This window comes from Anguilla anguilla, chromosome 12 (assembly GCF_013347855.1).
Source record: "Anguilla anguilla isolate fAngAng1 chromosome 12, fAngAng1.pri, whole genome shotgun sequence".
NCBI lineage: Eukaryota > Metazoa > Chordata > Actinopteri > Anguilliformes > Anguillidae > Anguilla > Anguilla anguilla.
The window spans coordinates 29,940,652-29,954,856 of NC_049212.1; the positions used below are offsets into that span (position 1 = coordinate 29,940,652).

General features: G+C 41.1%; 1 protein-coding gene across 5 annotated transcripts; it reads left to right on the top strand.

Moving 5' to 3' along the window:
• The first annotated feature begins 2,694 nt into the window (after positions 1–2,694).
• zgc:152863 (uncharacterized protein LOC562658 homolog) lies at positions 2,695–10,604 on the top strand. 5 transcript variants are annotated; one of them, XM_035386671.1, is made up of 5 exons: positions 2,695–2,823; positions 5,605–5,711; positions 6,495–6,701; positions 8,898–9,039; positions 9,223–10,604. In XM_035386671.1, exons 1-5 carry the CDS (start codon positions 2,801–2,803, stop codon positions 9,551–9,553), a joined length of 810 nt encoding a protein of 269 aa, XP_035242562.1. In that variant the 5' UTR covers positions 2,695–2,800; the 3' UTR covers positions 9,554–10,604. The 5 variants fall into 5 exon arrangements, with proteins under 5 accessions (XP_035242562.1, XP_035242563.1, XP_035242561.1 ...); XM_035386672.1 differs by having other exon boundaries at positions 2,700–2,823; positions 5,602–5,711; positions 9,226–10,604; XM_035386670.1 differs by having other exon boundaries at positions 2,710–2,823; positions 5,602–5,711.
• Positions 10,605–14,205: the final 3,601 nt, after the last annotated feature.

A 14,205-nucleotide genomic window follows, 5' to 3' on the forward strand; every position in this document is an offset into this window, starting at 1 on the left:
TCTTTGGTTTGCGTGTGGACTTCATGTTTTGGGTTTGTTTATTGGAAACTCTACATCAAAGGGTTAACATAATTGCCAAAACTGCTCTGGCGGAATGTTTTTTTGCCATGATCAGTGGAAACTTGCTGTTTTAAAAGAAAAAAAGAATTCTAATTAAATTTTTATTTACGGTGCACGCCAAATAATAAATTTTTTTTTCTTGATTTTGCTCCGTACTCCATAATTTAAGATTTGTAATAAAAAAATAGTATGTTTTTAAAGTGCATAAGCTCAGCTTTTATTAAAGGGTATTTTCATATATTTTGGTTTCACCATGTAGAAATAACAGAACTTTTTACACATAACCCCAGCCCATTTCACGGCATAATAATGTTTGGGACCGATTTCTTAATGTGTGTTTCTGATTAGTCAGGTGTGTTCAGTTACTTCTTTAGTGCAGGCATACGAGAGCTGTCAGTATCTAGGTTTGATTCTAGGCTTTTCATTGCCTTTGTCATGTCAGTTATTGCCATTTTGTCACCATAAGGACCAGTTGTACCAATGAAAGTCAAGGAAGCCATTATGCGGGTTGAGAAATATGGAATAGGCCAAACCTCAGGCTTACCAAAATCAACCTTTTGGAACATTGTTAAGAGAGCACTAGTAAGCTCAGTAATCATAATGGGCCTGGTAGGCTAAGGAAGACCTTTACAGTTGATATCCCAAGAATTCTCACCACAGTGAACTGTCACCATAAAAGTGAACTGTAACCTGGCCACTATGTTTTTACAGCTAACCGGTGGTTTGTGTCTTGCAGTGCAGTCTCTGTAGTTCTGTTTACGTCTTCTACAGACAGTAGTCACTGACACATCTACTTCTGCCTCCTGAAGAATGTTTCTGATCTGTCAGGCAGGTGTTTCTTCATTATGATAAGAATTCTAGTCATAAACTGTAGAGGTCTTCCTTAGCCTACCAGAACCTTTGTGATTACTGAGCTCACCTGTGCTCTCCTTGATGTTCCAAGTGGTTGATTTTAGTAAGCCCAAGGTTTTGCTTGTGTGTCTGACTTCTTTATTCATTTAATTTTTTTTTCATGTTTCTCTGCCTCATAATGGCATCCCTGACTTTTATTGGCACAACTCTGGTTCTTATGCCGACTAACGCCAATAACAGACTCCAAAGGCAATCAAAAGTCTAGAATCAAGACTAGATACTGAACGCTCTCTTGTACTTGCGGTAAAGAAGCAAGTGAACACCCGTGACTAATCAGAAGCACCTGTGAAGCCAGTTGTCCCAAACATTATGATGCCCTGAAATGGGGCACCTTTGTATAATAAGTGCTGTCACGTCTACATGGTGAAACCAAAATGTATTAAGATACACTTCAATAAAAGCTTACAATCTGCACTTTAATCAAATATGAATTGTTTGATTACTAATCTAAAATTATGGAGTACAGTGCTAAATCAAGAAAAGAATATTGTCTCAATATTGCATTCTGTGTATTTTTAAATAGTTATTCATTATTATGCTATTATCCTGGGGTAACTGCATGCTGATAAAGCATGCAACCATCATAGCAACCACTGGTGTCTGTTTTGCTTATTTGAACAAGGTAACAGCCATGAGAAGAATTGGTATTTGCATTTAATAACTTGTATATCACCTTTTTACTCACGACTGTAATGTTCTTTACTGAAGATAAACAAAGCATCCAAAATAAAAATGGATAAACGCCAAAAATACCAAGCAGTGATTTAACTTGATCAGATTTTGTTCTATTGAATATCCCAATGCGACCAATAGTCGGTGGGTCTGAAAATTACTTTAATTGAACACTCCATAAGAAAAGGATGGAATGACGGTTCATACAGAAAGCATTATAAGCAGTGTTTTCATGTCCAGAAATGGGGCGTTGGGTTTGTTTTAACTGCAATCCATATGGCCTCCACCTGACGCATACATGAGTGTTCTAGGAAGTATGTCAAGTTGTGTGCTTGTAACACTGTTACTAGTTTGCTGGTTATTGTCGACGTAAATGATTACAAAATCTGTTTCAGCAACTTTGCAATCTTCAGACCACTGTTGATATGTGGAGTAAGGCAGTAGTTCCCGAATTTGGCCCTGGGTACCACTGTGTATGCCTACTGTTTTTGCGAGAACCAAATGCTTGACCAATTAAAATAGTTGAAAACATTTATTTCTTCCTTAAACTTAAACACTGTGCGGCTTGGGCTTTTCATTTGTTCGGTTCTGAACTCTTCATTTTGGTTTAGGTTCAGTAACCACAGGTGTCCACTCTCTCAGCAGTTTGTACTCAACTGAATCAAAGACGTAACGTCTTTCTATAGAAATACTTTATCGTATAGCACATTACAGATAATTAACGTATAAGTCGATCTAATTAAATGCCCTGGTATACAAATCTGGAATATGTATTCTTCATGGTGTGCACAGCTATTTTGTTTTACATAATGTATCCAATTTGTCTAAAGAATAATTGCTAGTTTGTTACAGTTCAGTGGTTGCAGTGACGGTTGGAGTGAATACCAACAGTTGGGTTCATAGGACCGAGTTAAGAACCACTGATGTAAGGGTTTGGAATTTTGAAAAGCTATGAATAATACTAAGCTTACATACCGAGTCAATTTGTCACTGTTTAGCCAACTGCTGAGGAAGCTGACATCGTTGCTCTGCCGCCTCCGTTCCTTCTGCTTATCCAAGAATCACTTGCCGAGATTATGTACGGAAATAGGCCCGCGTCAAACGGTGAAGTTACCGTTGCCTAACAGTCAGCCAAATCCAATGAAGCAACAAGGGAATGGAAGTGAGATCACAGCAAATGTAAGTAATTATTACATCGGCTATTCTCGTAAACTGGAGTACGACAAACCCCCGCGTGGACAGCATGCACCCGTGAGAATAAATAGCCCAACCGCAAAGGGAATTTAAGTTGGCTAACTAAACCCAGTTGCGTATGGAACGTTTGGGAATAGCAGCCATAAATTGGCAACAGGCATAAGACCAGTAATTACATTTTCAATTAGCCTGTTACCCATGGTGTTGTGTTCGCGTTTTACTAAAACTACTTAAGAAAGTCGCGAAACTTGATAAGGTCAAGTAGCGTACCACGAATGTTAACTATCGCTCCAGAAAGATTAAAATAAATAAGTAAAAATCATTACAGACGAGTTACTGGTACGGATCGTTCCCTGTAATTATATGTTTAGCTCTTCCGCTCAGTCACAATCTATCAGTTGTTTAAATAAAATCGGCATTATAGACCAGCCACTTAAAATGAGTTGTCAATCTAACAAGTAGCTCGTAAATACAAAGGTGGAGTCCTAAAACAATACTGGAAAGATACTAACTTCTATTTCTGTACAGTTCTGCGAAATAGGTTAAATTTCCCGAATATGACAATCGTCGGACTCGTGCTGTGGGCGGAGTTTGCAAAACCTGTACAGAATGAAGTGCCACATGCAATGTAGCGCGCAGTGTCTATAGCCTATGAGCAGCCTTGCCGTGCGTGTCAACACAGCTGAGCGATGACTCAAGTAGTCTAACATTGGCTCTGAAAAAGATCCACCAGTTGCTCTCCTGGTCATTCATTTAGAAGGGAATATTCGAACCCAACACTGTTGAATTCCGAGACCGTCGTAAATCAAGAAAAAAAAGTGCAGTTCTTTTTTTAATTCTTTTTTTGTCGAATTATTTTATCTCGGATATTCCCAAATAGGCTACCGCAAGGTAAGTTGTCTTTTCCACTTATTTAGGCTATTTTTGATATGGTGTAATGAGAGGAACGGAAATCATTATGTAAAATTTGTCTACATTGGTGGCTGACAAGTTATAAAAATGGTGTCGGAGAACGAAAGACATACTTGCCTAATTGAAAGGTTGGTAAGGCAATGTCCAATGATATTTTGATAATGATATCTATGATATTTTGTAAAGGTATGTAATATAGAATGCGTTCGAATGCTCAATAATAGAACAACGTCATATTAAGTAGCCTAATGGACATTGAAATTGTGAGTAGCCTTACGATGTTCCAATGGCAAATTTTACAAGGTATGTTTTGGGTTTCCTATGTATCCAGACATATTGCTAAATTAAAGTCTGTAAATGCGAATGAATGAACTGCAGGGATTTTATCACAATGAGTATTGCGCTGATGCTGCCAGTGACATAGATGTTAGCCTGGTAAACCGTCCACCTTTTATATCCTTTTTACGGATTCCTCGGCTACACATAAGTATACAGACTAGCCTATATATGCCTATGGCTGTCAAATAAAATAAGCATCAATCGTGTGAAAGATGCCATTGAAATGTACTAGCCTATAACTGAAATTCTGTTTGTGAATAGCTTGCAAATGCCCGTACCATTCTCGGAGGTTCGACTTAGTACCCCGCTGGAAGGCGCTTTGTGCTTGTTCATTTAGTTACAGGAGATTCCCGTTCATTCGTAGCCTATACCTGAAACGGCTGTACTTTGTGAGATGGCCTATTTCCATCCTCATTCCCTCGTGAAATAGCCTACTGTAAGTTTCCAGGGAGCGCGTGGTCATTTAACATGCCGGGCTGCGTCAGTCTCCTGATACAGTAGAACACCCTAAAAATATTAATCGCGGTAGCATATTTTAATTGTGCAAGTTCACCTGTTGAAGGCCCTTACGCTTTGGGAAGCACTCCATAGAAAAATCTAGAGTCTGGATAACGGGGGTGATAATTAATAATTGACATGAGGGTAAATCTATACAGGAAGTTATGAAATGGCAGGAGACAACATCACACGGTGCCACATTAATGCAAAACCTTAATTCATTTTACGGGTAACGAGACGTAAGCACTTGACAAACAGAGCAGAAAGTTCAAAGTCCAGTGCAACAACAAGCTGACAGGGTATAAAGTCATCCCAGTGCATCATTAATTTGCACTGGGACATTAATCAATTACACGCCAAAGATCGCTTTGCTTTAGAAGCAAAAAAAAAAAAGCTTTTGCTTTCTGAAGCCGTGTAGAACCCCCTCCCCTAGCAGCCGCCTACACTGTGGTCACACATCAGTGATCTCAAAAGGAAAGAAGGTCAAATCGCTTCGGAAGGGACCCACCCTGGTTCTACAGAAATGACTGGCACTGCATGCATACCAAACCACAACAAAAATAAATACAGGATACTGAGCGAGAGACTGACACTTCTGTGTTATAAGTGGCCATGCATATGTTTATATCTCCTGTTCACACGAATAGCCGTGGTCTGGTAACGTGGCAGCACCTGTCTCTGGAGTCATGCAAGTTGACGGGGCTGCCTGCAAACCAAAAGGCCTTTTTGCCAACGATGCACTGGGTTAGAATTAGCTGATCGATCGTAGATCAGTGCTTAAGGACCACGGTCTCGTCAGCGCCGTTGCCATGCAGGCGCAGTGCTTTTCTCTGTCAGTCATTGGAGAGCTCTTTATACCTTCATGTCATTATGACCCTGTGTGTGTGTGTGATAAGTGAGAGATATTCTATCATCCATGCACTTTTGCATTGAAGCCATTCAGACCTGTTTATAGCAGGGTGTACATTTGCATTTGTGTGGGTGCGAACCATTAAATTTTGTTTGTTGTGCCAGCAGGAAGGGCGTGTTAATGTCTGCACAGAGGCTGTTGCTGTGGAAGTATGTTCACTTGGCTGTGGGCTGCAGAGTCTTGATCCTGGCCGTCTTGTCAGATCTCACTGCAGGTATGCCTCTACACAGGGGTGCACAACCCCGGTCCTGGAGGGCTAGGCTGTGTGCTGGTTTTTTGTTCCAACCAATTACCTTTATTTTTCTGGCAGCTCTGTGAACTATGCCAGTTCATTCCTGTACTTGAGAACAGTATAATCTTTAGGATATACTTGCAGTCTGCAGCTGTAGGTGGTGCTTATACACGTGTCAGCTTAAGATATGACTGAGCTAATTAAATGAATAAGAGCAGGAGCTGGCACACAATTCTGAAATGTTGTGCACCCCTGCCTTAACCCCTCTCACTCGCACCCTTTCCTCACCCGGAGCCCGCCCACCAACTACTTACCACCATCGCTGCTCATACCCCCAATCAATCTTCTCCTATTGGTCCCCGTCCCCACAAAACCAGAGCAAGCATTCACCCACCACTTACCTGCTCGGCTTCATTTAGACTCCCTATCTTTCCCATGTCAAACTGCACATGCACAACCAAGCCGTGCTATTTTCCCACAACCTTTCTCTGCCCAATACTGGTAACTGTCATTAACTTTCATTATGGGATCCTTAGCCCCTCCACTCAATGCTTATGTCTTGTCTCGGGCAATTTTGGTAATGCAGAATGAAAACTTGCACGCTCGTGCTTCGGAAACGGTGATCATTTTATTTAGCCGTGAAGTGTTTAGCGTTTTGACATTTAATGTCTTTGTCAGGCATTCTTCAGGCATTTGTTTAGCACACGTCCACAGTCCCGCCCACATCCTTAACCCCCGCCTCCTCGTGTCTGCCCCTCCTCTTAGGCAAGCAGTGGAACAACTGCAGCCACCCCATGGTCCCGGAGCACGGCGGCTTCCGCTGTGACCCCTCCCCCTGCCGCGGCTTCCCGCAGAAGAGCACCATCCACTACTTCTGTGAGCCGGGCTTCTCGCTCCCGGGCCGGGTCCACAGTTCCCGCTGCAGACATGGGAGATGGTACCCCAGCGTGCCCACCTGCCTCCCAAATCCAGGTGAGCAGGCGAGCGGTCCGCCTCAGTCGCCCCCCGTAGCGGCCTGAGCAATAAACACCAGAAATGCATCCTAAAGGAACTGTCAAATAAAAGTCGTCGTGTCAGACGTATTTAGACCAGGGATGCTCAAATCTGCTGGTGTCTGTTTTTTTTTTTTTTAATAGCCATGGTTTTTATCAAGTACACATGACAAGCATTACTTTTGTATTCTAGCAATAACATTTTTTCTTATTTTTGTTTGTTTGAGGAGTAACTAATCCCTTTCAAGCACTATTTGCCTAATTTCGAAATTTAGCTTTTATGTTAAAAAAATGGTTGAGCCGCAGACAATGAGTTCCTCCATCAATGTTCCACACACATGAAAGCAGAATTCCTCTTTCTTCCTGTTCTGCAAGATGGTTGAGTCATTTCCTGTGTGAATGTAGCCCCCACATTACTTTCGATGTTGCAGAGGAGGCCTAAAGAGCTTTACTGTCTGTGCCAGGAATTAGTTCAAACACTTCAAGATTAAAGCAATGCTACATCACAAAAGAGTGAAGATCCTCGTCTTGTTAACATATCGTTATATCAACGTTATTACAACATCACAGCAATGTTAATATAGTACAAGGTATTTATATTTAGTAAATCCTTTATGAGAATGCATTATGTTAGAACACGCAACCTGGGTAAATTCTCCATGCAGACGTAACATTCTCACATGATTACCACAAAGCAACAGTGTGCCTGTCTTACCAATGTTGTATGCTGGTCGGACTGTGAGGTTTCGAGCTGATCCTACATTTCAGTATGACTGCATATTTTGTGATTTCAGTTTGTTTTGGTCTCCCATACAATGAGACCCCTGTGTTTTCAAGTGGATAAACCTGTCTGCCCATCTGCCTGAGATGGAGAGATGACTGCTTTTCGTGCAGTAACATGGTGGCTCTTTCAAAGTGCTCCTGATTCATGATATGAGAGGCGAAGATTGACAAAAAAAAGAGTATCAACGCTAGCTTTAATGGAATAACAGTAAGCCATATGTGCATTCAGAACTGCTCAACACACAAAAATGCACACAATGCAAGATGGCATTGGTGAAATGCCCTACATAAAATAATGAACTTGCGAAAGGAAGAAAGTGAAACACAGAACTTGGGACCTGGGGCTGCATTCGAGTCACCACTGTGTGCACGAAGCTTCCTCTTTTGGACTGTGACCTGATGAGACAGGAAACCATCACAGATAACAGGAAGTCAGCTAGTTACCATTCGCACTAACCGCTTTTCCTTTATGCAATTGAAAGCTCCAAAAAAAATACTGCGTCACAGAAATATGAGAATATTTAAATCTTCTGGAAACATTTATTTGGAGATCCCCCTGTTCTCATACCCATTTGTTGAAAACTGAATTATCACCGGATGCTTCCTAAAATAGCACCTGAATTACCACAACCTTTTGCAGTGGGTCACACCGTTGCCTCACAGAAAGAAAAAACTGGGTTCGAATTATGGCCTGGGCCTTTCTGTGTGGAGTTTGTATGTTCTCCCTGTGTCCGCGGGGGTTTCCACTGGGCACTCTTGTTTCCTCCCACAGTCCAAAGACATGCAGGTAGGCTAATTGGAGACTCTAAATTGCCCATAGGTATGAGTGTGTGAGTAAGTGGTGAGTGAATGATGTGTGTGCCCTGCAATAGATTGGCAGACTGTCCAGGGTGTATTCCTGCCTCTCACCCAATGTATGCTGGGATAGGCTCCAGCACCCCCTGCGACCCTGCTCAGGATAAGTAGGTATAGACAATGTGTGGATGGATAATAATAATGGACAGCACTTAGGCAGTGTTTTTCTTTTTTCATTTTCTATTACATTTTTAAAAATTAACTTTACAACATACAACTGAAACTTCCCAAACCTCAGATGACTCCCAACGAAAAACGAGGAATAAAAAGAAAATGAAGACACATACTGAGAATGCCATAAGAAATGATTGTACTCTATTTGTCCGTTAAATGTGTTTAGCAATCTACTATTATGCACTGCTTTTCAAGATGTCACGGTGCTTCATAATGACCGTGGGAACCTTGCCTCAACCATTACCAATGTGTAGCACCCACCGTGGTGATGTACGGCAGCCATTTTACACCCGTACATCCACCACGCATTGGTTTATGTTGAGTTCACAAGTTGAGTTAATGACATTGCTGTTTGCATTAACAGAAGGACACCCTAATATGGAGGACAGAGCAGCCAATTCTCTTCCAAGTGTTGCTACGACAGCTGTCGGTGTCTCCATCTTCCTACTAACCACCACTGCCTGCATGGTGATCAAGTCCCGCCTTTACCCTTGTCACTCACACAAGTAAGTTTCCAATTTGTCAGTGACTCTGACTTAATAGATTCTCTAACTTTTCCACCAATCGGAATGGTGTAGTGTGGTCACGTGTTCATCAAATAATGATAGCTTTTACTCTACCATATACTATGCTATATATTTTGCTGGTAAATGTGCCAGTAAATCTGAAGTCTGGTGTCTTCATTGCAGCAGGCGATCCTCTGACCAGATGGACCTGATGGTGGACGGCTTGCCCGTCTCACTCCCCACCTATGAGGAGGCGGTGTATGGGAGCTGGGGGCAGCGTCTCCCGCCTTGCCGAGGGCCAACCCAGCTCTTATTGGCCCAGGAAGTGCCTGGGACCCACCCACTCTCCCCCCACATCCAATCGGAGTCGGGCAGCTCCTGCCAGTCACCCAGTCCGAACGCAGAGCTGTCCCCTCCTCCTTATGAAGAGGTCCCCTCGCATCTCAGAGGCGCCCACAGGGAGGACAGTGGACAGGCGCGACAAATTGGACTTTCTGTTCAAAAGGACAATTAGATTTTGCATTTACCACCTGTAGAGGGATTATCAAACAATGATCTGCTGTCTGTAAATCCTGTGTCCAGGGATTCGGTGTCATGACTGCTGTGACAGTGATGTGAATTGTAAAGACTGGGAGCAGGGGTATCATAATCTACCAGGCCTCAGTATCTGGAATTTTCCATTTTAATGGTTGCTCTGGGAGTTTCCTGAGTGGGAAAATAGTGCCCTACAATCTGCCTTCCCATAGCAAAGCTCATGGTGTATAAGGGCACTGTCTGCTGATCAATGAGTAGATCATTTAAAATTGACATGTCTTGATGCTGTTTTACGTTTCCAGCGACCGGCTGGGAACATGAACTTTGTTATCCTGTCAGGGATGGGACCATGACCTGGTCAGTGTGGTTGCTTTGTGAAGTGTGTGGGTGGAGTCGTCCTGTGTTATATTTAGTGACTCATGTTCATGTATCAATTGTGCAGAGATCTGAGATTTGTAAAACTGAGCATAATTGAAGAGCCCGCCATACCTTCAGCAAGAGTGACACCGGCACACACACGACTAATCTGAATGCCTAGTGGTAGGCAAGATGGTGTCATAGGAAGTGTGCAGAATGTAAGGGTGTTGTCATGGAGATGCAACTGAGGGCAAACCTCTATTCTCCTTGACTCTGCCCGGATTTGTGGAGTGGCAATTGACCCACGTCCAGAATAGGTGTACTCTCTGTTGACCAAATGCCTGACTGGGATGTCACCAAATTCTGGAATTTTGGATGACTGGGCAACTGACCACACCAGACAAGTGGCATTGAATGTGCTTTCTTTTTTACTGGAAAAAAATTAATATATTTGTAATGTAATATTTACATCAACTTTGTATACAACATTGCACAGAAATATACTACATGTTTCTGATTGTAACAGGTCCTCTGGTTTGCTATTAATTTTCTTGCTCCCTCCACCACAAGTTAATGCTTATTCGCTGACCAGGCGAATGTGAAGAATTAATAGAGCATAGTTCACACATTGACAAGTGGCTGGAAGAAACACCAGCTGTTCTGGTTAAACAACAGATCATTTCCTCTGTTTTTTCACCTTTAAGAGTATTTACAGAGTTAAACTTCCACTCAACACCGACAGCTTACGATGTTTCTGAAGTGAAAGACCCTGCTTGGGCTTTCGCCTGACAAATGGCACATCCAGCAGTGTTGCTCTGTACCTTCAAACAAAAAAAATAAATAAATAAAAACAACAGGTCAGCTAGGGCATTGTGACGGAACATCTTACTCTAGGAGGATAAATTAGGTCAATAAAGGGGAATGTACAAAAATAAACAATGCCTCCTTACTGCTAACACCACAGTGACCCTCTTACTAGAACTTAGTAAAAAAATATTAAATTACACTAATTTGAAGCACCATGACAAATACAAACACACTGACAAAATAAAATGCAAGCAACCTTAAAGAAAACAATGTATTCATTGGTGGATGTTACGCAAAAGAAGTGCTTGAGTGGAAGTGAAACATTTAATTTGGACTGACAAAAAACATTGCAGAAGAACCCACAAAAACTCCATGAGTTAAATTAAGACTACTTAAAGGTCACATCAGATAGCCTCATTCCAAAACTGAAGTGTTAAAAAGGTGGTATTTAGAAATTTACCTCAAGTTTTTGATTTGAGGTTGAATTGTGCATTGGGAAATCTCATTCTTGGCAATGAGTTTACTCATCTGCTATTTCCTGTTTAATAATACTTTCACATTTCATATAAGTAATTCCTTTAGTAATTTAAGATTTTGCAATGAGTATTCATAAATCAGAACTGAAATCCTTGCACACATTTACCTTGCACATTGGTTTCCAAAAGAGGGTCTGGATCCGGTGTTCATTTTTGAAAGCAATTACCCTTCAGGACTGTACTTGTGCTGGGTTATGCAATTCCCTAAATTGACCACTGAGGGGAGCTCCTGTGCAATTGTCAGATTTCCTCTATACGGTGAGTGCAAGAAGGGGTTGAAGCTGACAAGCAATTGTGACTAAAAATATTGTGTATATGGCTCACTGCACCCCTGTGGCTGTATTCAAAAAATCAAGCAGTTTCACCACCGGTTTCACCCACCATAAAATGGATACAAGGCTCTTGGGATAGATTTTTCACACCACACACAGAAGGCCCATATCATTTCATTGTGACTTTAAAAATAATGCACGTCTTTACATTATATAATAATGATGCTTATATTTTGTATACAGTATATTTATTTGACAGACAGAGGTTTGGAGAATAAAGTACAAAATGTGGCATCCTTTCAGCGTAACGAATAAGCAATAGTTCTCACCCTCGGTCCCGGGGGCCCACTGTGTATCCTGGTTTTTGTTCCAACCACAGTTACAATCCCAGAATTTCAACAATTTGATAATTTTTCTTAATTCTGTGCTTTTCATGTCAGAGGGACTATTTACCCTCTTATGCCACATTATGTCAGAAATATCTATGCATGCCTTGAAGAATAAAAGTCCCAAATTCACATTGAGCTATATAGAAAACAATTACATAAAGAGGTTAAAAATCTTTTTAACTATTCATATTGAAGACTGAGGAGAATCAACACTCTCCTGACTGGTGATTGTGTGGACACCTGGCAACCAAAATTAACCATTGGATAAATAATGAAGAATTTGAAGATGAAGACAATGATAACGAGCCAAACCTGAACTGCGTTAATACGTTTAAGGGGGAACTTATAAAACAGCTTAAACGCATGTGTTCCGTAACCTAATTAGGAGTCTGTTACTTCACCTCAGTCTTTCATTTGATCAGTTAAAAATTTTGTTACCTCTTTTTATGTATTGTTTGAAATATAGCACAATGACTACAATGGGAATTTTATTTCTCATGGCAAGCATAGCCATTTCTGGCATGATGTGGCTTAAGAGGGTAAATAATCCCTCTAAACATGAAGAGCACCTAATTAAGAAAAATGAACAGCTTGTGAAACCAGCATACACACTGGGCTCCCCATGACTGAGGTTGAGAACCACTGACCCAAGGTATGGCTAAATGTCTAAATCTGTCCACTAAAAGACATGAGAATGGATTTCGTGGTGGACTATGCTATTCATGAAACATCTTTTTTTTTCTTTTACAACAACAATCCTGCCATATAGTTCACAACACAGGATTCTGCATTTTGTTAGCAGAAGATGTGTTCTTGTTCTGAAAATGCTGGTACATCTATTGTGTCATTTCATTCAGTATTGAGTTGACAACTGTCTGTGTTGGTTCGCAAAATGTGTGCATAATTGTAATTTTCAGCTGGGAAACAGATGGAAGTTTATGCTTCCATTTATATTATTCTAAACGCAAAATTTACAGAATATAGGCTATACACCCATTCTGTTCAGTTGTTGCTGAAGTGTGCTGGAGTGAACTGGGACACATGATATGTGAGACTTTTTTTAATCATTGAGGAATGTGGACACCTCCCCGCTGGTTTGATGTGTCAGTGCATTGGGTTACTATGCTGTGTGCGTAGGTTTCTTGCCAAAACACAAAATCAAAAGTGAAACAACCAGGGCCGCAGCTATAAAATTCTCTGGCCTGGGACAAAATATATTGTCTTGAGCCTGAAAATATATTCTGTAACAAATTAAAAATAGTAACACCACATACCTTGGGCCCCCCTTGAGCCTGGGACCGGGACAAAGTGTTCCAGTTGTCCCTCCCTATCAACTCTATAAAACATCGTCAAATTACAGCAGTCAGCTGTGGGACATCGTACAAAGGCAGTTACGTGGATGAGTGTACAATCTCCATTGTTTTGACTAACATTCAGGTTCCGAACCACATTTGGTTACTGGAATTGCTAAATGGTGCTTATTCTGTTTGGAATGTAGTGGCACCTTTGATCTTTGACAAGGATTTTTTATTTATTTAAAAGACACAAGCAGTGATCCATTATTTTAAGTTAAAAAAAAAATCTATCAAATATTTTTAGAAAACGTCATACCCATTTTTTTGTACTGCTAAATCCTGACCTGCCTGAGAATACTTTCATATCCCTGTTTCTGAAAGCAGGGCCTGGCAATTCTGCCATTGTTTGGCGATTGAATTCAATTCTTCCTTAAACGCAAGTTTTTTCACGTGCACAGGCAACTGTCAAATGGAGAACTACGAGAAGTGAACAGAACTGTCCTGCAGGGGGCAACCATGAACAAAAGACAGCTGAGTACTGCCTTGGCCGAGTTTCAAATGAAGGGATGCCGCTTGCTGTGTATATCCCTCCGAGGCAGCATTCTACTAAAAAGGAAGGGGGTAACCAGGCAACGTATAGCATACTTCCTCATGGTTATGGATGTAGTTAACACTGATGCAAAAGAATTGGTTTAAGTTTGTCAGTGTGCCCGAGCCATTCTGATATCACATGACAAATAACCATAACAACAACAACAGCAAAAACAACAATATGTTATATTTATGAAACACTTTTCAGTTAGGCAATCTAAAGTGTTGTTTCAATGAGCAATGATAGATTTAAAAAAATTAATAACAAGATATAGAGTCCCAAAATAAGCTCTGTCTGCAAAAGGCCTGTGGACACTTAAAATGGTCTTACTTCCAACAAGTATAGTGAGTACTTCAGTTGCAGAATTGAAATCAGTCGTAGTGG